General features: G+C 40.7%; 1 protein-coding gene across 1 annotated transcript in view; it reads right to left on the bottom strand.

The window, feature by feature from the left end:
* Positions 1 to 23405, bottom strand: part of ATG18B (autophagy 18 B-like protein) — a 326386-nt gene that overhangs the window by 211815 nt on the left and 91166 nt on the right. The window contains exons 3-4 of the mRNA XM_089383325.1: positions 4309 to 4382; positions 4031 to 4140 (exon numbers count right to left, since the gene is read on the bottom strand). Coding sequence (XP_089239451.1) covers positions 4031 to 4140; positions 4309 to 4382 — 184 coding nt within the window. The remainder of the gene's footprint in view (positions 1 to 4030; positions 4141 to 4308; positions 4383 to 23405) is intronic.

Genomic DNA, 23405 nt, shown 5'->3' with positions numbered 1-23405 from the left:
CGCAACCAATGATGATCTTAACCTAGACAAGGAAGGGGAAAGGATCAAAACAAGAATTTCCACTTAAAGATGTCAAATTGATCCTATGAGGTACTAGCCTAGGGAACACCAGGGCAAATTTTGATCTCAGAGCTAGGGCTTGGGATATCGCACAATCCCACCGTCGGAATGGCTTCAAATTTGGAGGAGACCTTGAGAACACACCAACACAACAGAAGTTAGGAAATCAAACTTTTTCTATGGCTGCTTTGTCAAGAAAGTGATGCCCTAGGTGACCCAACTTGACTAGACTTAGAAGAGGGGAAAATGTGAAGAAAAATGTTCTTTGAGTGATCACCTATTGGTAGACCAGTGACTAATCCTTTGGGGAGAATAGAGTCTAGGAGAATGATGAGAAAGGACTTCGTTTCTGGGTCAAGGAGGCGTTAAGGACTACTTCGATTGAGCTTTAGGGCAAGAAGAAGTGACTTTAAAGCTTTTATAATTCGCTTTGCAAAAAGAGATGGTTTATCAAGATAAATTCAATGGTAGAATTATCCCTAAGAGATTTCATTCAACATACATTGCGCATACGTTGAGAGATGCTATATAGAAATAATAATTCCACAATTTCGCAATTATGCAATGCAACAATTAGCCCTAGTATAGCGAAAATCCCATTCCAATGTATATGAAAAAATAAAACAAGAATAGCATTAAATGTGTGTACTTACATGTAAGAGAACATATCCAACCATCAACAATTTGACAATAAAGAAGCTCCAAGATAAGGCACTCCAATCCAAATATCAAAATTCATCCATGCTCTAATTCACCCTCCAAGAAAAAGTGTGAAATTCTCAAGAGAGAAGAATGATCCAATCCAAAGTGATCATACAAATGAATTCATGTTTCTCCTATTTATACACTCATTAGGAGTTCGAATTACCTAATTTGAGCCTACATTAGCCCATCAACTAAAATAACATGCAAATAACTATCTATTAGTAACAAGCCCACCCAACTAGTTCATAAATAAAATAATAATAAGCCTCCCAAGAGGTCGAATAATCAATGATACATGTTGTTGGGCTCTCTAAGAGGCCCGATGAAGTCCATAAGTGTGAAGATGATGAGTTGGACTTCCAAAAGTAATGGTCAAGGGGTTGGCCCCTTGCCCTCCACATAATAAACCTGTGGTGCTCCCAATGGCTGTGAGGGCAAACAAGTGACCTCATGGGTCTCCAATTAAGTCAAAGATGCATGTAGACCATATGCAAGGGCTCAATGATGGTGTAAGTGATGCCACATCAACATCCAAGTCTTTGGTCATTTGCCAAGTGCATGGTACATCTATGGGGCTGGCTGGGCAAAGGTGAACCAAGTGCATCTTCCTCGTCCAATAGGCGAATCTCGAGCAATCTCTGAACATCTCTGGGGATCCATGGGGTGTTGTCCACTACTGTGGAGGCCCATGGCTCTCAACGCACACCCTACATGTACCAATGTAGCCCTATGGAGGGTTAGGACCCCGTATAGGGAGACCAAACCCAAGATAGCGACCATTTGCAATCCTGCATAAGACCCAATGCATCCCCTAGCCTTCCAATACAACAAATCAACAAGGAAATCAAGTAAAAGAGCCTTACAAACCATGTACAACAGGTGGGGACTTCATAATGTCATGCCCTTCCATAATGGGCTTTGGCATGTGCTAATGTCTCCAAGCTCCAAATGGGGTTAACCAAGTATCCTATTAGGTGGTTTCTACTTTTAAATGGGATAATATGTCCAAGGTACATCCTCTAAAGGTGGTGGCATGTGATAAATAGATGAATGGAGTAGGGAATGAAAAGGGGTAGCCCTGGGCCACATGGTAGGGTACAAGGGTAGCTAGTAAAAGGGAAGCCCACATTTGGGTATATAAGGTATAGGAGGGAGCAATCGCGTTACATGAGGTGCCTCGACCTTGATTTTTCCACCCTTCTTTATATGCCTTTTGTTTTTTATGATTTTTCTTCAATTAACTACTCGGGGTTCAAGGGGTGAGAGCATGATGTGTGAGATATTGCAATGGATACCCCTCCTAAGGTAGGGTGGTTCATTTCCCACCAGGAGTTGGAACAATCATGGGTTCCTATATGATGAAGGAGGCTCATAGAGCCTATAGAAACCAGGGTGATGGCCATGATGATGGGGTAGAGCTCACATATTGGCTTTTGCCCACATGCTAATTGTGTTTGTCCCAGCCATCTTTTGCATTTTGTGGTACATTTCCTATTGAATGTGGCCAATTATGCTTTTACTTTTATTTTTAGCTACATGAACCTCTAGGGCATCATTCCAGGCCTGACCCAGGTGTGGGCAAGGGGAGGGTGAATGCTAACCCTATGTGGACCTAGTGGAGGAATGTGGACCCAAGTGGGAAAAATGATGAATGGGGTTATAATGAGTGGAAAGGGGGGAATATATGTGGATGAAGGAGCGGGACCACGCAACCAAAATCGAGGTTTCCCAATGGTCAGTAAAAGAGATCCCAAGGGACTAGAATCCAAGGTTAACATCCAAAAGGGGTCTAGGGGACAAATGTACATACCTAGCCCATTCTTTCTGTCAAATCCGCCCATTAATCCATGCCTCGAAGTATCCATGATAAGCAAACTATAATACTTAATTACCAAATGACAAGGCATACCTTAGGTTTGGGAGGCCTGCCTTCAAACATACGATCATGGCGACGGACCTCATGATTGCCTTAGGTTGCGGAGAAATAGCACAACGACCTAGTTGGTGGTTGCAATGGGCTACTGGCAATTGCTGAAGACCATCTTGGAGAAAAAAATTCCCCTAGGTATATCACCCACAAAATGGTGGGTAACAAGGTTAAGGACCACATAATTCCTCATCTTCCCGATAAGAAATCTGTTAGAAATGTGGGAATCTCTTACAAAGCTCTATCAGAGCGACAACCAGTACAGAAAGATGGTACTCTGAGAGAAATTGAGGAGCACCAAGATGGCTAGGGAAGAAGTAATAGGTTCATACCTCACTCACATTGTAATGTCCCCTCTCGGATGATAGGCAAAGGGACAACTCACTAGCTCATTCTTGAATCCAAAGGCTAGAGTCGTAGGAGAAACATTAATAAATGGGGTCAACTAGGAAATAAAGCGTCACGGGTCATGCGACTCAATAAAGTGGCATCTTCAATGACAAAAGGATAAAGGTGATGGGAAAACATTGGAAAAGGCAATAAATTAAAAGAAGAGGGAAAATGAATTCAAAATTGGAGAAAGGCGGATAAACAAGGAAAAAGGGATTAAAAGAGAAAAAAATGGATTTTCCTCCCATCATCATGCATTTTTATCTTTGTGGAGATCAGATTTGGAGAGCTCATCACTCATCTCTTCCTTGGACAAAAACCCTTGGATTGAGAGCTGGTTTTGGTTGACGATCATTCACCCTAGCTAGTTGAAGGAGAGATCAACCAGATCTCTAATCAGGTTCATTAGTTGAAAAGGAACATCATTGTTGTCACTCAGGGAGATTAGATTACTTGGTATGGAAACTCTTTTCCCCCCAACACACAGTTCTGCTAGTTGTCATGTCATCGGAAGGGGATCCGAGTATGGCTTCATGAGCAAGATGGGGAGATAAGGCTGTGCGATTGGGTAAAATTCATAACATCTAGTGATTGAAAAAAAAAATCTAGATATAAAAGGAACATGCACAACCGAATGAAAATCAGATATGGGAGTTAGTGGCCTGTACAGGGGAATGTAAACAGCTACAGACAGTTCTGAAAGTGTAAAGACCAAGACATAGTTTCTGTTCGAAATTCCAAAATCACAAAAAAAACTTTGAAAAAGTGGCATTGCAATTTCGAGTGCTCTCTGGAAATATAAAGTTGGCCAACATACAAGATCCACAACCCCGCTATTTATAGGCAACTTTTGTAAGGTAGCAGGTTCATCTGGGTAGTATAAATTGAGGCATAAATATATGGTCTTTGTGAAAGATCATATCTGAATGAAAGACAGAATATATGTACCTTTTCCTATTTAGGCGAACAGCAAGAATGGCTGTAACAAAATTCAGCTCCTTGACAGCAGTTCCTGTTTCAGTGTTGAATAAACAGAGCCGACGGGGAGACAATGCAGGCTGCCATCAGTGAAAAATACAATGAGAATGCTACCATGTGTGTATAAACTACATGAAAGCAATTCAGAGAAACATGATCGGATGTATTTAAAAATGCAACAGAATACCCCAGACCAGTGTGCAAGAGTCAAAGGAGATCTAGACTTGCAAGATGAGATTTTCCCTCACCTGCTCTCCTGCTCCAACTATGGCAAGGAGGCTTGTACTATAGAGCATTTCAACAATGCTTAAAGCTCCATCAGCTATTAACATAATAAAAATGGAAGTTAAACCAACTTAAGCCATAAATGCATGAAATTATTAGACGTAAAACTCATCTGTGATGACTAGTTTATTTTTTATTAGTGAAACTGTGATTTAGTAAAACCTGTGCAGCATCAACACATCCATGATGGAGCAAAATTCATCTACATAACTGACTACACTGACTCCTGAGTACTTGATACTTGGCAGCTGGGAATTCATTTCCACACAAATTGATGACAGTTTATTGTCCACGGTCAAATTTTTCCAGCCATGGAGAACTAGCCCTCATGCCTTAAAGGCTCTACTAACTTCAATTCATTAATCAACAATGCTGTGCAACTGGAAGCAAATAACCAAATAGCCATATTGAATATGGGTTAACACACCTTTTGAATGTCACTACTTGGCTGATTTTCAATGCATAAATAAAGAAAAAGAGGCCTAAACAGATTTTATCAAAAAACAACATAGGGATCTCTTCTGTGGCTTCCAAGTCAAAGGAGTTTGCAAGTACTTTGCAATTGCTAAACCTACATCCAACTAAAAGAGACAGAAAAGAGCATTTTTTTATGTACAATAATTGACTATTCAGATAATATAAAACAATTATATTAATGTCCACAGATGACAAAAACAGATCAGTGGGACTTGAAAATACATTAATTTCCAAACATTAAGCGGAAGAGCCACAGCTACTCCTGAAAGCAGAAAGATAAAGAAACGGCAGCGGAAATTACAGAAAAGAGAATGAGGAAGCCTAGAGGGTAAAACCTAGAAAGGAGAATGAGAAAGCACGCCACATTAGCACTTGAGGTAGAGGTAGAGGGAGCAAAAACATCTCCATTTGCATCAATCATTGGGTACCAATGCAACACTTGTTAATGTCCTCCAAGGAGTGCCAAGGGTTTACAGGGCTTTGCTGGTTCACCATGGGAGTAGCCCGAAAGTGATCAATCAAAGCTTTCCTAACATTAGAAACAAAAGAGAAAAATCTAATGAATGGTGTCTAGTTGCTCAACTTAAGCTAGAAGGTAGCTCTGCCCTCAAAGCAGATATATCTTTGTGTCCTTCTGAAAACGGGTCGTCTGGCCACAAAATGGGAGGATGTGCACTGCCTCACCAATCTAGAATCACCTATGTCCACAACTGGGGAGTCTACACAGCACTTAACACCTCCAATTACCAAGATAAGTTGGAAGGAGGTGATAAACATGGTGGGAGTCGGGACAACATCAAGATAAATCTCATAAGGCCTACCCCATGTATGATATAAGTAATCACCTCATGTATGTAGAGATCCAAATGCTTCTTACGAGAATAGAAAAAGAAAGTAGTCAATGACCCCCTAGAATCATGGTATAGAGCATAGATGAAAAAAACAGTGCAAAATCACCAACATCACGATTGTTTATGATGATAACCACAAAACTAAAAATCGCCCTGGAACAATTGCAAGATTTGGAAAATACCAGAAATTGTGATTTTTTTTAAAAAACAGCAAAAATTGCCAGAAAATCTTGTCAAAGTGGGAACAAATGCCAAGGCTGAATTTGACCATCCTAAAATGCAGATTTTGATTTTTTTCCTCATTTGTCTTTGCAATTATTGTGGAGTGAGAGGGAAGGTGTTTAACATCATCGACAACCAATCTTAGGAGGGCCAAACCATTGTTCTCATCGCCCTCAAAGTTTTTTTATTGGAGCAATGATCAATTCCTATCTGCCTATGGTTTTCATATTCTCAAATCCCAAGGATTTCTTCAAATTCTACCCTATTAACTAGCTCTTTTCTAAATTTATGCAAGGTTTTCAAACTGCATGTTGCTTTCCTTTTATTATCACTTTTCATGGCTCATAGAGCATTTTTAACAGCAAACTGTTATTTACACCTGTTGACCACTACTGGTCAACTTCCCATGCAGTACACCCTCTTTTCTTGGCAGAAAGGGGTAGCACCTGAACGACGTGTCCGTGCCAGCCTACAGTCATCAGCAGCTTGATCATTTCAATTGTAAACCCAGTCTGCATGTATGAATTGTAAATAATCTAAGCAGATCAGAGTCATGTATGTAAAATTGCCTAGGTGGACCTAACTTTCTATGATAATCTATGTCCCGGAAGGTTTTTCGTCTCACCGATCCATGGATCGGCAGAGTTTTCCTTCAAACCTGACCCCAAAGCCGGGATGGATTTTGTCATTGGAATTTTAGGAAAATCCTAGTGTGTTGATCTGCTAGATTATAGTTGTGTCGCAGAACTGGGAGATTTGTGAGGGTCTATGTTAAAGGGGTTTTTTCCCCTTGAGATGTAAGTTGTAAAAGTCATGATGTAATGTGTCTTGAGGGTCGAAAAATGTTTTAAATCCCCTCGTGAGTCCTAAGTCCTAGGTCCTAAGTGATGTTTCCAAAGGTTTAGTTCGATGATCCATTTAAAAAATGAAATAAAATAATAAAATAAATAAAAACTAAGAAATTTAAAAATTTAAAAAAATGAAATAAAATAATAAATAAATAAAATAAATAAAAAATAAAAAAATTTAAAAAGTTTAAAAATTAAAAAAATAAAATAAAATAATATTTAAGTGAATAAATCGACGGATGAGATCAAGAGATGTCTTGATCCTCATCAACGGTCGAGATCATTTCTACATGGATCATTCGAACTAGCCGTTGGGATCATTCCTTTATATAGGGTCTTAGGTGGTCATTTCAGATTCATTGGATCTGTGAGTCTGATACTGAAGAAGCTCTCTTGTAAATCTGTTTCTGGTTAATAAAAGAAGACTTTGGGGTCCATATCTTGCTGGTGTTACTCTCTTGAAATGCTGTGAGATTGTTTAAATTTCTGCATATGTTATTTTCAGTTGTTAATAATAGCTTTTGTAGAGTATTGTGAGCACAGGTATCTTGTTCACTTGCTGGGGTTTGAGTCTGTTAGGGTTTCTGAAGTAATGGCAGGTATCTCCATTACTGTTTGAGATCTAGCAGCATTTTTGCCCTCTTTATTGACAGTTGTTTTGAGTTGTGCAGAAAACATCATTGAAGGAAATTTTGTGGGCGTTCGGGGAAGTTCTCGGCTGAACCAGCCAACTCCCGCAAGCATTTTTTGCTGAGCCCAGTTGGATTTGATCCTGGGTCTATCATTCGGTTTATTTTTCTAAGTTTGCATGAGAGATTTTCTGAAGTTCTTCACAGTTACAATCTGAAATTTCTGTTCTTTAAATATTTTCCGTGCTTATTGCCGAATCTGGCTGTTAAGGGGCCAAATCTGTAAATTATTAAGCTGATCTAGGGTTTTAATATTTTTTTTCTTTATGCAGTTTTCATTAGAGTTTTTTTTCGTGTACAGGGCTTTCATTGCACTGACTAGGGTTTTTGCAGGCTCATGTACTTCTGATCTGAGGTTGTAAAAGCATGTGCTAAAGCTGTGATGGGCATTATTTCATGCATCAGTACACTAGCTGGATAAAAGAGAACGTATTCAATCCATCTGATCAGCAAACTAAAGGTCAATATAGTTGTGGATTACGCCTGGGTTTTCGTTGAGAAGCAAGCTTCCTTTTATCTGTCGCCGTCTATTTGTTTGGCACGCGGGTCAGCCGATTTCATCACACAGGCGGAGTAAATTCGGATAGACAGTAAATATCCTCAAGCGATCTCAGTCCCTGGTGCCGTCGATTTGTGCAGCATTTAAAAAACGTTACGGTTTGTATAAAATCGCGTTTGATCAGCAAACTCAGAGCCATATTCGCGTGCCAGGACTTCCCCGTAAAAAATTCGAGGCCGCATCTCTTTCCTCTGGTGGCTGAGACGTTATCGTTCAGTAGTTGGGGCGTATGCTCCTGCGGTTGTGGTCTCAACTGTGTATTACATCCATCGAACACTTTAGCTGCCGCCGTCGACTGTATGAAACCCGACCATTTCCCCTGAACACTTCCGCTGCAGGTATCGAAAATCATTCAACGGGCCAGGTTAATCGCAAGTAATCTCCAATCATTCGGTATCAGGTAAATCGATTTTGTTCTGCATGGTTACGTCCAGCCCTTTTTTTCGATTTTAACGTAGAAGGTGACCAGCGGTATTTTCATTATATTTTCGTTTTGTTTTCAGAGGTTAAATCGTATTTCTTTGATGTATATACATATAGAAAAGGGTAAGCGTAGTTAAATTTTTAATTTTAGATTTTAATAAATAGTCTCATTTTATTTATATTTTTATTTTAGACTTTAATAAATATAAAAAAGGAAAAAAAATAATAAAAAGGGGTTAACATGAATTTTTAGATTTCATTTTTAATTCAATTTAGGATAGTTACGTAGTTTATTTTTTAAATGTTAATTCTTTTTTTAGTTTCATTTTGATGTAAATTCATAAAAAAGCAAAAAATATTTATGTTTTAGAATTTAGATTTAGCAATTAGTTTTAAATTAGAATTTTTTTTATTTTAATTAGATTTTTGATTTTTGACTTAGTTTGGTTTTAAAAAAATAAAAAGGGACTTATTTTATTTTGGTTTAGTTTAGTTTTAGTTTAATTTAGTTTTAGAATAGATTTTAAATTTTAAATTTTTAGATTTTTTTAATTTTCATTTTTATAATATTGAAAAATAAAAAATTGAAAAAAGATTTAAAAAAAATTTGGAAAAATATTAAAATTTTTTGGAAAATTTTCTCTTCGTCAGATCCAGTCATTTTCGGGAATTGTCGTATCTTTCATGCTGAGATCTAAATTTTCAAGTCGAGATGCGAAATTGATATCTGGTTCATGATTTACGATTCTCGTGGTGTTTTAAGGCTTTTATCCCTTCAAAATTTTCAGTTGCCAGATGTCGTTTTGAGCATTATGATTTAGCTGATGATAGATGATTGTTGTTCATGGTCCATATTTTTATATCATTTAACAAGTAATCGTTTTAGCCACAATCTCTTAAGGAACTGGTCTGCTAATTTAATCAAATCCATCGAGTGCTTTTTTATATCGTATCTCGTGTCTCCCAACCAACTGGTCGACAGTTGGTCTCATCATCTTACAGGGACTACCCCCCTTAGCCGCGGGAGACAGGCTTAAACGGAGGGATCGGGGATCAGAGTGACAGCCCCCGGTCTGAGCGTTGTCGTGTCAATCTGCGCGACAACAACACCAACAGTGTATGATGTTCATTTTTTTCATTTTCATTTGCCCTAGTTTTGAAGGTGGAAGTTGAGTATTGCCTTGTTAATACAGTGAACCCAAAGATCAGATAGACCAACAAAGATTGTTTTGTGTACTATGTGGGCATCCCATGACAATTGGGGTTAGCTAGTTGAAGAACCAATTGGCTAGATTCAGAGCATAGTTTTAAAACCAGGCTGGTTCGAATCGGATTTGGCCTGGTAGACCAAGCCAGACCCCTACCCGGGTCGGCTCGGTCAAAAAACCAGTCTTGCGACCAGTTCGTTACCGAACTGAGTCGGACACTAACTCGGCCGGTTCGGTAACAGACCAGCCGAGCCCGCTCTCGACGAAGCCTGAGAAAAAAGGGCAGCAATGCGGACTTGAAACTGAGTTTTTTTTTTTTTCTTAATGCCTCCCAAGCCTATAAAAGTGACCCAACACCATCACATTTCCTCACAGCTATCTCGTTGCATTTGTGTGGGCATTTGTGAGGAGTTTGTGAAGAGTTGGAGTTGATTTTTGGAGCAGCAGTGAGAAGGTTCTTGGGCAATCATTGGAATAGCATTTTGGAGCAGCATTGAGGAGTTTGTTTTTGGAGCAACATTGAGGAGGCTAGAGGTATTTTTTCACTTCTCAAATCTGCCCTTGGTTTTTTTTTTTTGCAAATATGGAAATTGAAAAGAGTAATTTTTCGAGAAGAAATGAACATTGAAGAGTTTTTTTTTGCCTTTGCATTTTCAAACTTTTGTCCTTTCATTTCCAATTCCAAATATTAGAAAATGGCTCCTAGAATGAAAGATGTTGCTTGGGCATATGCTGAAATAATTGATAATCAAATGTATTGCAAATTTTGTCATAAAAGAATTAAGGGAGGTAAAGGGGGGATTCACAGTCTGAAACAACACTTGGATGGTATTAGAGACCAAATTTTCCCATGTGCAGCACCAGCAGAACAAATTGGAGAAATTAGGAAGGAGTTGCTAGAAAATTTTGAGAAGTTTGAGGAAGAAAAAGCTAGGCAAAAAGAAATAGGCTGAAATAGGGAGGAAGAAGAGTCTAAAACACATGATGGCTACCAACCCCAATTTTGATTATGAGGGCTCTTCATCTATCTCTTGCACTAATGCATCCAACCCCTTTCGCTATGTTCCTCCCTCTTTGGAGTCTATTCAAGAAAAGGGTAAGGGTAAAATTAAAAAGAAGGGTGATATCAAAAGTTATTTCACACCCTCCTCTCCCTCTGATAGTGCACATGGTCCTCAAGCTAATAGAGGTCAAATCCAACCTATTTTAGATGACCATTGGAAAAAAATCGAGAGAAATTGCCTTTGATTACATAGCTAGATGGTGGTATGATGTTGATATCCCCTTCAATGTTGCCCGTTCACTACATTATGAACATATGTTTGATGCCATATTTGGTGTTGGTAAGGGTTTCAAAGGCCCTACTATGCATGAATCTAGATCTCTTTTGCAAAAATATTTATGTCCATTGATGAATATTTGAAAGAATTCAAAAGCTCATGGGTGAAAATAGGATGTACCATAATGTTAGATGGATGCACTGATCAAAGGAACCATACCATTATAAATTTTCTTATCTTTTTCTCACAAGGAACCATGTTTCTAAAATCAATTAATGCATCTAATAAGGTGAAAGATGCACACTTGTTGTTTCAACTTTTGAATCAAGTAGTTGAAGAGGTGGGAGTGGATAATGTTGTTCAGGTCATCATAGATAATGCCTCGAACTATGTTCTTGCTGGTAAAATGTTAGGAAAAACACAAAACCATCTTTTGGACCCCATGTGTTGCACATTGCATAGACCTCATGCTTGAGGATATTGGTAAAATAGATTGGATCAAGAACACTATAGAGCATGCCAAAAGCATAACAAAGTATATCTACAATCACTCATGGATTTTGAACCTAATGAGGAAAAACACAGGGGGCAAGGATCTTGTTAGGCCTGCCATCACTAGATTTGCAACTCACTTTTTGACATTGCAATATATGCTTTCCCAAAATAGAAACTTGCAGAGGATGTTTGCTAGTGATGAATGGAATGTACGTCAATGGACTCGCAAACGCGATGGCAAAGATGTAAGAAAGAAATTTAATGAAGATATATTTTGGAAAAAGGCAACAAAGATTTTGAAAGTTGTTGAGCCACTAATTAAGGTGTTGTGGTTGGTGGATGGGGAAAGATTGGCTATGGGTTTCATTTATGAGGCTATGGATCAGACGAAGGAGCAAATAAACACAGCATACAAGGATAGAGTGGCTAAGTATGGGCCCATTTGGGAAATAATTGATCAACGATGGAACAATCAACTCCATCGCCCTATACATGCAGCTGGGTTTTTTTTGAACCCAAGGTATTGTTACCGCTCAAACTAGCATGGGTCCTAAAAGGGGATCCTTGAAGGGTTACTACTACGCTAAGGGAAACAATGGAGCAATAGCCCACTATCACCTCGGCTAAGGCTCCCTATTGTTTACGGTCTTTCACCGATGGGAAGAGACCTGTTATGATAAGGATCAAGAAATGGTGGGACCAATGATAGGGCGAGGGGTGATCCTGGAAGCCTATTCACAAGACAAGCTCAAATATGTGGCTTGCTCGTCTTGGAAGACAAGATGGAAGTCTCTCTAAGAAGGGCTTGGGAAAATTTCTAGGGTTAGGTTTTGAGTATGTGTCTTATAAAGGAGATCCCTAAGCCTTAGAATTCTTGTAGAAACTTGGGTTCTAGGTGATCTTTGAAGAATTAACCTTGATAGTGCATTGAACCACACGGGACCAAGTGCACCTGAGGTTCTGTTAAGGGGATAGGATTTAGCAACCAATGATATGTCTGACCTAATTAAGGAGGGGAAAGGGATCAAGGAATGAATTTTCAATAAAATGCAATGCAAGGATCCCAATGAGGTTTCTAGCCTAAGGGAAACCAAGGGAAAAATTGGTCTTCGAGCTAGGGCTTGCGATATCTCAAGATCCCACCGTCGAAATCTCATGAGATTTGAAGGGCTTCTTGAGGACACACCAGCACAGTTGTGGACCAAAAATCAAAGTATTTGGATGGCTAGATCGTGAGATATTTGATGCCCTAGGTGATCTAGAGGACTAGACCTAGAGAAGAGGAAAGGGGAGAAGGAAAATAGGTTTAAGGTGTTCACCTTTGGGTGGACCAGTGCCTAATCCTTTGGGGAGATTAAAGTCAGGTAGAATTATGACTATGGACCTTTGAATTTTCTAGGTCAAAGAGGCCTCAAAGACAACTTCACTTGGCACTAGCGCAGCAGCAAAAGCGATTTCAAAGACTTTATACTTCGATTTGCAAGATAAATGGCTTGTCAAGATGAATTTCAATATTGAAACATCCCTAGGAACATTCATTCTTTATACATGGCCCATACATGAAACATTCCCTATCCAAAAACAAAATTTCCACAACTTCGCATAACATATGCAGCAAATAAGCCCTAATATAGCAAAATGTGACAAAATTAGAAAGAAAGAATAGCATTAAATGTACTTACATGTATAAGAATATATCCAACCATCCAAAAACTTGCCATCAAGAAGCTCCAATACATATGAAAATTATCCAAGCATCAAAATTCATTCCATGCTCCAAAAATTCGTCCTCCAGGATAGCGAAAATCTCTAAAGAGATACTAGTTCCAAATCCAAGTGATGATGAAAAATGAACTCTCATCATTTGTATTTATACACTCCTAATGAGTTCAATTTAGCTACTTGAACCTACATTATCCCCTAAAAAAAAATAATGTGCAAATAACTAACTTTTGGTGACAAGCTCACCAAACTAGCTCATAAACAAAATAACAAGCCTCTCAAGAGCTCGAATGATCAGTAGTACATGTAGTTGGGCTCTCTAAGAGACCTGATGAAGTCCATAAGTGCCATAATGATGAATAGGACTTCAAAAGTAATGGACAAGGGGTTGGCCCCTTGTTCTCCACATAATAAACCTGTGGTGCTCCCAATGGGTGTGAGGGCACACAAGTGACCTCATGGGTCTCCAAGTAAGTCGAAGATGCATGTAGAGCATCTGTAAGGGCTCAGATGATGGTGTGAGTGATGTCACATCAGCATACAAGTCCAGGGTCATCTGCCAAGTGCATGGTACAACTGTGGGGCTGGCTGGGCAAAGGTGAACCAGGTGCATCTTCCTCATCCAATAGGTGAATCTCGAGCAATCTCTGAACATCTTTGGGGATCCATGGAGTGTTGTCTATTGTTGTCGGGGCTCATGGCTCGCAACACACACCCTACATGTGCCAATGTAGCCCTCTGGAGGGTTAGGACTCTGTCGTATAGGGAGACCAAACCCAAAATGGAGACCAACTGCAATCCCGCATAAGATCCAATGTGTCCCCTAGCCATCATGTACAATGTTGATTTTGGGTAGCATCGAATGTGCTCTAGCTCTGAATTTTTGTGGACGGGCGAGAATACATAAGATCTCCAAAACCTAGAAATCGTTTGGAGAAATTCCGCCTGGATTGTGAGCTATTAAAATAATTAATATTTTTAATGGGTTCCTAAGTCTAAACTTAGGAAAATAAAAATATTAATGGGTATTAATAAAAATATGGGTGAGAAGCTTCTAAGAGGCGAGGATCAAGTCTGTTTTAATCTTAGCCGTTGATTAGGGACTTAATCTCGGCCATTGATTCATCAACAGGAAAAGTATAAGAGGAGGCTTGAGGGTCAGTTGGAGATACACCAAGTTGATCAGTCAATTCGATTTTTTTGGGGCGTGGTTTGTTGAGAAAATCGAACAAGTGATCTGAGTTGCAGTGAAAGGGGTAGAAGCAAAGATTTGGATCGGAAAGGAGTTCCGAGCCAAAGAGTACGTGGCAGAGAGGCAGCGCAGAGGCCTACGCAACCCAGGAAGGGGCTGACGCAGGCCAAGAGGGTCTCTTGCAATGACAGCGCAGGATATTCGTCAGAAGTTCGAGATTTTGCTTGAGAAGCGAGGTTCTAAGCGAGAGGGCTAAACAACAATCTTCCTCCAGCAAATCAATCCAACAGAACGGGTGACGCAGTCTCCGAGAGGCAAGACGTTGACCCAAGCAGTGATTGCGTTGGGATTTCGCAGTGTTTGTCAAAGTCAGGCCACTCAATGGATCAGTTGTGACTTGGAGAACAAGGTAAACCCTTGTATGTGTTTCATGCTGTCGATATTTCTCTGAAAGGTTAGCCAGTGTGAGAGGCAACCTGTTGTACTCAGATTCTGCTTGCTTAATAATACAAACCCTCTATCTGCTGCATCAATTTTCCAGCATTGGGTTTCCGGGGACGTGTTGTCCAAAAATAATGGTGTCCCTTGTGTGTTTGTCTCATCTATTGTTTCAGTTTATGATCTGTGCGTCAATGTAGTCTGCAATAGTGTTTTCATTTATGAAATTAAATAACTTATTGAATGAAATAACAAGTAGGAGATGCTAAACCAATAACTGGAGTAGGATTTATGTTTGTAAAGATTCAGAAATTCTCACATGGTATCAGAGCATTGCAGATCATAGGATACTTAAGCCATCAACCGGGAGATCCAGCAAATCTATTGCAGAGAGGCAGTTGTCCCGAGTGACAGCGTTGTTCCAGAGCCAGAGAACGCAAAGGAAGGGTGACGCAATGCAGAAAAGGTGACCCAATGGCTCACGCAGTGCCTGTGTCAGCATTCTGAGCCAAGAGAGGGTGACGCAGTAGCTGGGAGGAGCCTATGCAGTGATTGCGTCAGCTTTCTAGGCCAACGCAGAAGCAGAGGGGCAGATCAGGCTCACGCAGAGTCACGTCATCTTTCTAGACCAAGAAGGAATGACGCAATGGCCAAAAGGAGCTGAACTAGCTCACGCAGTGACTACGCAGAGCTGGAGGAGCTTAGATTCTTCAGTTGTTGGGGCAGAGGAAGCAGTGCAGATCAGAACTGAGGTGCTAGTGGGACATTGTTGCTGGTGGTGCATAACAACGTCTGAGGAGACTGAACCAAGGTAGAGGGAGTCACTGCCTTAACAAATTTCTTGCCAAAGAAATCTAGGCCCGGGTCGTTGAGCAACAGCAAAGGAGGATCGGAAATGGGTGATTCGACATTATTTGGCGGAAGGATTTCTCTGAAGGAAATCAGGACTTAGAAGGAGTCTAGAAGGAACTTGTTCCTTAGAGGATTTCTAGCGCCAAAGAAATCCAGATCCGAGTCTTGTTGGGGCAGCAGCGAGAGAGGGAGAAGAGAACCTATTCTATACCTGTTTGACTGAGGGATCAGGATAGACTGGATGGAGCATCCAACTTTGTCATCTGGAAGGCCAGGATCCTGGCAGTCTTGGACAAGAATCGCATCAAGGATTATGCCTTGAAAGTGGTGGTTGTACTGGACAATGTTGATCCTCTCAAGGAATATGAGGAGGCCCAAGCAAAGGCGAAGTGCATGATCTTGGACAGGGTCAAGGATCATGTGATCCCACATATTGCTGAAAAGGAAACAACAAGGGAAATGTGGGAGGCCTTGACCACCTTGTACGAGGGAACTTTCGTCCAACGGAAGATGTTGCTTGAGAACCATCTGAGACAGTATCAAATGCAAAAGTAGTGCTTCTGGGTGTGAGCACAATTGGTTTGTCTTTGAGAGAATTCACACGAAGAAGAGAAACCGTTTAGAATAAAAATGGTTGAATGATCTATTCTTCGTCCAATACAACCTCTGGCTAAGACGCAACCAATTGTTGAACAAAACACCTAATACAGATCCCATTGTGTTGGAAGACATTGATCCATCCTCAGATTGGGTAGTAGAAACTCAACCAGCAGAGTTTGACATTGATGAGGATGTTGGTGTTGATTTTGATTTAGAGATGGATGCATTACAGACTATTCAGTTAAATGCAAATCCACTAGTACCAGCCCCAAGTCCTCCAGCTACAGGCACTTCCTCTACTCAGCCATGACGCAGGCGCATAGCTCGTCTATCTCAGCATGCAGCTAGTGCTAGTGCTACTACTTCTACAGTTGCAGTTGGAGATCTTGATGAAGAGGAGCCATGGGTTTCCCTATCTGACTCCAATTCAGAGTCTGAGCCAGATGATCTTTCCTTGTCTAGCAATAGTGACTAGTGATGTTTTGTTGTAGAGGGCATTGGCATTTAGAGCCTCCTTGGTTATGTGTTTTTTTTTATCTCTATATATTACATGTATTGGACAGTGCACTGGTGCCATTTTGATATAATAGATATATTCATGAGCATACTTTGATCATATGTTGTCTTCTCTCTATATTCTAAAGCTTTGAGTTTGGAAACATGAATGAAAATCTTTAAAAATATGTTTTTTCAAAAATAAATAAAATATATATATATATATATAATATGTATTTTTTACAACGACCGAGTCACTGAAATCAACTAGGCCGAGTTGATACCGATTCGGAGTCCGAGTCGAATTTGTAGGAATTTACAAGGTAAGTTCCTCAGATAGAACACCAAAGGACACCGCTCACAAACAGATCACAGATCAATACACCAGTATTCTTGACGTGGTTAAAACCCTTGAAGAGGGAAACAGTCCACGGCCTGAGCCAACGTGGCTACTTCAGGCAATTTATTAATAAAAGAATGAAAATTTACATAAGCTTCTCTCATGAACGGTTACCCTACAAATGACCGTCCATGCTCTTTAAATAGAGATCATGGACCAATCGAGTGTTAAGCCACGGATCAAGTGTCGGTAATGTTAGTGTCGGTCATGATGCCCTCCATCAGTGATCAAAAAACTCTTTGCATATGCATAAGTAGGTGTCTCATCGATGTCAGTTTTGCATTCCATTAAGCATGCCATAAAACTGATGGAGGAGCTGGTCCTTGTTCCCTTCTTGGCTTCGCTGGATCAGGTCATATCAGTTAATGAACTTGTGTCACGCTTGTTTTGTTTTGTCTTGAAGTCCAAAGTCTTAGGTCTAGGGTTTCGGTCAAATGTCATTGCAAGATCATGAGTCAGAGGTCCATGGGTCCCAGCAAGCCGGAAGGAGAGTCCATCAGATGGTCAACCTGCAAAAAGAACGGAGTTAAAGCACTCAAAAGATCAAATTCAAGACCAAGTGAACTCAAAACAGTGTTAAAAGTGAATGTCAAAACAAAAACATTAGAAAGTGGGTTTGGTAAGTTAATTTTTTCAAATTGGGCCTATAAAGAGTAAATTTCCCTCTAAACAGCCTCATTATGCATTTGAGAGCTTGCAAAAACGAGTGAGAGGTCAAAAGAGGCGATTTGCAGAAAGTTGGAGTCATTCTCAGGGGCGCAACCACTCAGGCTCAGTGCGCGACCAGTTGGGTGGGGCGCGACCACTCAGCGACCCCTCTGCAATGTATTTTTCTAAAGGGCGCGACCACTCAGGCAGGGCGCAACCACTCAGAGCACGGGCGCGACCACTCAAGCTGTCTTCTACAGAACCACTCCAAATCGACTAAATCGCCCTCTTGCTTGCTCAACTGATCGAGGTAGGGTCTTCTAGTGCGTTTGAATGCTTGAAACATGAAATGATGGGCTTGCATATATATGTTTATCACCAAGAAATGTAAGGAGAACTAGATTTGGGTGATTGCTTGTTCATGTAGGCATTATGCTAGGGTTGATGTTTTTTCAAGGTTTTAAACTCCCATTTATTCCCTCCATTGTTTCCCATTAAATTCACAATTGTTATGATATGTCTCTATCTTATCTCATTTGCAAAGAGTATTAAATTTCCTATCTCCCAATTTCTAACCATATCCCCCCCTCAAATACATTTCCAAAACCCTAATGCCCTCCATCTAATCTATCCAAAACCCTAATGCCCTCCACACGGCAAGGAAAATAAATGAACAACAGCAAGGATAAAAAATGTTATGTAAAAAGAGAAAAGAGCAATAATATGGCAAAATGACCAAATAAAAAAAGATGTTGCTGTGCATAGTCATTGGAAAATAGAAGACACACTGTTGTTGCATATCCATAGCAAAAACAAGAAAAATGCAGCTGTGTATATGTATAAAATGGACATATTGCTGTAAATATTGTTTACAAAAGCATATTGTTGTGTCTCCCCAAAACCAAGCCCTATTTTCCTCTCTACCCCTTCCCTAAAATCCTGTTCAATTAAGATCCCTTTTCCCTTATGACAAGATGTAAAAGAAGCCTTGTTCCCCTATGACTAAATGTACATAAAATCCTTTGAAAAACACTGTTTACCTTACGATGTACATTGAAAAAAACAAAAAACTCAAAGGAGTAAGCTATCTATGCTGTCCTATACTCCTGTTGCAAATGCATGTCCTTTCCCTTGATGACTATCATACGTATTTTCCCTAATAAAGTATTTCTTTGCAAATGATTTCCTAATGATGGAAGATGAGATGATATGTTTGAAATTTTGTGAATTATCCCTTAAAAATCCCTGTTTTTACATATTTTCCCATTCCTTATTAAAAATCCCTCCCCTAACATTTCCCTTATGATTTTTTTTTCCCCCTTGAAAACAGCATACTTCTCAGCATTTTTGCAGGCAAGGGCAGCAGTTTACTCTATCTATTTGCTTCACTTTGCTCAAAAGCACCATGTCAACCACTGAAACCTATGAGCAAGGTGATGACCGGTCTTCTTCCACAGAGATCGAGGTACAGCAGAGGCCTCGTAAGGGTGGCAAAGGTGGTCATCATAGGAGAGAGGAACCCACCTCTTTGGCAGAATTGCAGGCCTGTCCTATGGCAGTGAATTGTTTCTGTTATATGTCATGTTTTCAGTTCTGTGAGAGGCTTGCCCAGATTCAGCACCACAGGGAGTTGGCCCGCTTATTTGTTTTGCACCTTCGTGATGGGCAGGTCACTCTTGCAGGGGTGAATTTTGTACTATCTCCGGAGGTGATTTCAGAGGCTACCGGGATACCAAATGTGGGTGAGGTGTGGCCCAAGCGCAAAATGCTGGATTATGTTTATTTTGAGCCGTATGTCAGGCCAGCATTCATGAGTCACTTGTCAGGGGTCTTTCCCTTCAGATTCCTCCGGGGGGAGTATGCTCCAATCATGCGGCTTATCATGCATTACTTCACATGCGAGGGAAGATTTTCACAGGCTTCTCTTGTCACATTCGCCTGTTGATGCACTTTACCCGAGTGAGGATGATGAACATCCCGGTTTTCTTCTTCCAGGACATTCAGAGGATGGTGTCCGTGTTTCAGAGGCAGTCCCCAGCTCAGCAGCATAGGAGTTTGTGCCATCATGGTCTCATCCAGCTCATTGTTTCCCATCAATTGAGTCAGCAGCGCATTCCATGGGCAGACTTCATTTCTCATGAGTTCTTTACAGTGCCACCACAACCTCACCCAGAGCCAGAGGTCATTTATGAAGAGGGAGGTCCATCTCACCAGCCCGAGATCATTGTTCCGAGACAGGTTGCTTCCTCACCTCAGGTCACCTACCAGAGAGGTCACAGGACCTTGTTTGCAACAGCTCGACGAGTACTTTCTCCACAGCAGGTGGAAGGGGTCTCGCCATCATCATCTACAGGTCAGCGAGTGTTATCTCCACACCAGGTGGAAGGGGCCTCGCGTTCTCCATCAGCAGTACGGGAGGGCAAACAGCTCATGGCAGAGGAGGAGAGAGCCGGTGACACATAGGTTGACATCATTAATCTTGATGCTCGCTCCCCCACTTCAGATTTGCATGAGATCATCCGACAAAGAGAGGCGGAAAACCGCTTGTTACAGCAGAAGCTCGACATGGCCCAATGGACAATAAACTATCTTGAGCAGCGCAACAAGCAACTTGAGGATGAGAAAGAGTTGGATGAGCTGTGGAGGATTCGAAGTGACCGAGTCATCAACCGTAGGAGGCCCGGTGACTTGCTTCCCAAGGAGAGGGAATCCATGCTTATCCGTGTAAATGCACACTTGCAGAGGCTGTTAGAGAAGGCAAACGAGGACAAGAGGTTGCTACGGAACATGAAGAATCACTATTGGGCGAGGATGCATGTTTGCAAGGCGAAAATGAAGATGTTCCAAAGGAGGTTGTCCGAGGCCCATAAGAGGAAGAAGAAGACCAACCCGCTCCGTATCTTGGCTGAGGCCTCTCTCACTCACCATGATACTCATTAGCCTCCTCCTAGCAGCAAACCCAAGAAATTTTGAGAGTTTTGAGACATTTTTGGCATTTTTGAGAATTTTACAGGTTTTGGCCATTTGAGTGGTCTCACCCCGCGCGCGACCAGTCATGGGGAAAGCTCAGAACGGGGAAAACTCTACATTTTTGGAATTGTCATGCAAAAATACACTTGCCTATGGATGGGTTTCAGATTTTATGAAGATTTGGACTTCCAAAAGCTCAAAATACATGCAAATTTTGACTTTCTGCCCCTTTTTTGAGTTGCAGAAAGCTGCCTTGGGAGAAATGACTTTTGAGGGGTCAAATCAACTCCAAATTCAGAAATTCCAGTGGGGTTGGAAAGTAGACTCACAGACCTTTCCAATGAGCTATCTTGCACCTGATTTGGACACCGGGAAGGCCCTCAAACAGAGCCGTCAATGCGCGCGACCAGTCAAAGTGAGGGGCGCGACCACTCAGGGAAATTTCACTGTTTTGACCAGTTCGGCCAGCAAAACACTGTTTTTACTTTGGTTGACTTTTGAGGCATGTAAATGATGGATTTTTGTGTAATTTTCATAGCACTTGGATACATTTACTCTCCTTAGACACTTCTAGAAGTTTCTTTGATGTAAATAGTGAATATTTAATGCATGGATAGATTACCTAAGTTTTAGTGGCAAGTTGTTTTGACTGCCTATTATCTAGTGCTCAGTTTAGAATTAGTTGAAACAGCTCCTAGGAAGCTGAGCTCGACCCCTAGAGGTGGGGAAAGGAGTTAGATCATCTATATTATGCCTTCTCTTGCTCATTTTCATGGTTGGACTCTTGAGGGAGAAGCTCCTATTGTATATTTTACTTGTATCTCTGGAATTTGAGGAAAAGGAGGACCAGGGTTTTTGCAGACATCATTGGGATTCTTGTGGACTCTTGTGTTGATGGTGTGTTCTCTTATTGTAATTGTAATTGTGTTTATGTGTTCCATCTCTTTCTTTACTGCAGCTTATTGAACAAATGAAGTGATAAAGTTTGAATTCATGCTTGCCATGCTCAGCTTTCAAATTTGTTTAATGTTTATGTTTTCCACTGTCTAGAGAGGATTCAAAGTCATTGTTTGCCCTCTTTAGCTTCTCTTCTTTCCTCCTTGATCATCCATCTCAGCTAAAGTCATCAGCACAAACTCCTACCTTGCCCCAAAGACCCACCTGCAAAAACTGAGCTCAATCCCCGCACCCTGAATTGCACTCCCTCCAATTGCCACCAAAAACCCCAAAAACTTTAAATCAACCCTCCTTATCAGTTTACTAGCCTAATATCAGTGTTCCTAATTGGGTCAGCTCATCCTATTGAAAGATCTACCGAGTTTGACCGGAGAGAGCCTTCTCATACCCCATAGGGCTAGCTACGAGGTGAAATGGTTTGATGTTGCCTTGAAGGTTTACCTTCCTCAGCCTAGGGTGAAATCTCAAGTGCTAACAGGTAATACCAAGGAGAGAATGAACCGTCGGATCACTTTATGTCTAGAACATATCGTGACCGTCAGATTGTAAGTTACAAAAGTACATAGTAAAGAAACACACTTTACCTAACTCTACACTAGACCAAGTTATACTTAACTATTTCCTATGTGTCGGAATATCCTAACATCTCCCCTTAAGAACAACTTGGGATAAGATTGAAGAATGTACAAGTATGACACAATAGGAGAAGGAAGGAGGCACTAGAGCCTATCCCCCCTTTGAGACAACTTCCTGAACTCCAACCATAAATCGAAGTTTAGTAAACTTCGCCTCTGTGAAAGCCTTTGTAAAGATGTCTGCAACTTGATCATCTGTTGAACAATATTGCACTTCAAGAACATGGTCATGAATAAGCTTTCTGATGAAGTGCATGTGCAATTTAATGTGTTTGCTACGCTGATGTTGGATTGGATCTTTGCATAGTTGAATGGCACTTTGATTATCACACCAAAGTGTAGTCGGGTGCTGTTGTTGAAAGCCAAACTCTGACAGGATCTGACGAAGCCACAGGGCCTCCTTACTAGCCTCTACAGCACCATGATACTCTGCTTCTGTTGAAGAAAGAGAAGAAAGTGAAATGGCACTTTGTTTCTTGCAAGCCCATGGAATAGGTCCTGAACCAAGAGTGAACACATAACCTGCAGTAGACTTCCGATCATCAGGGTCACCAGCCCAATTGGAATCAGTGAAACCAACCAATAGAGGAAATGCTTCTACACTGTAATGAATCCCAAACTGTATTGTACCTCGAACATAACGAAGTATTCTTTTAGCTACTTTCCAATGACTTTCATGTGGGTTTTGCATAAACCGACAATAAGACCAATAGCAAAGGAAAGGTCAGGATGAGTATGGGTCAGATACAAAAGTTTTCCTACAAGTTGACAAAATAAGGTAGCATCAACTTCAGGGGAAGTACAAGTGACTGAAAGTTTGGCTCCAGACTGAAAGGGAGAAGGGGCTGGCTTACAGTCTTCCATGTGAAAATGGCGTAGAAGATCACATGCATACTTTGACTGGGAAAGGGAAATACCTTCCTTGAATTGCAAGACTTGGAGACCAAGAAAATAATGCAAGTGTCCTAAGTCTGTCATTTCAAACTTCTTTTTAAGGTTGGACTTCACATGGTTTATAAGGTTGGGATCACTACCAGTAAGGATAAGATCATCAACATAAAGAACAAGAATGATAAGAGACTTGCCCACTTTCTTGGTG

The sequence above is a fragment of the Pinus tabuliformis genome, chromosome Q, assembly GCF_031772625.1.
Source record: "Pinus tabuliformis cultivar Carrire ecotype Pingquan chromosome Q, CPIR1, whole genome shotgun sequence".
Taxonomy (NCBI): domain Eukaryota; kingdom Viridiplantae; phylum Streptophyta; class Pinopsida; order Pinales; family Pinaceae; genus Pinus; species Pinus tabuliformis.
This window is presented reverse-complemented; position numbering and strand designations above follow the sequence as displayed.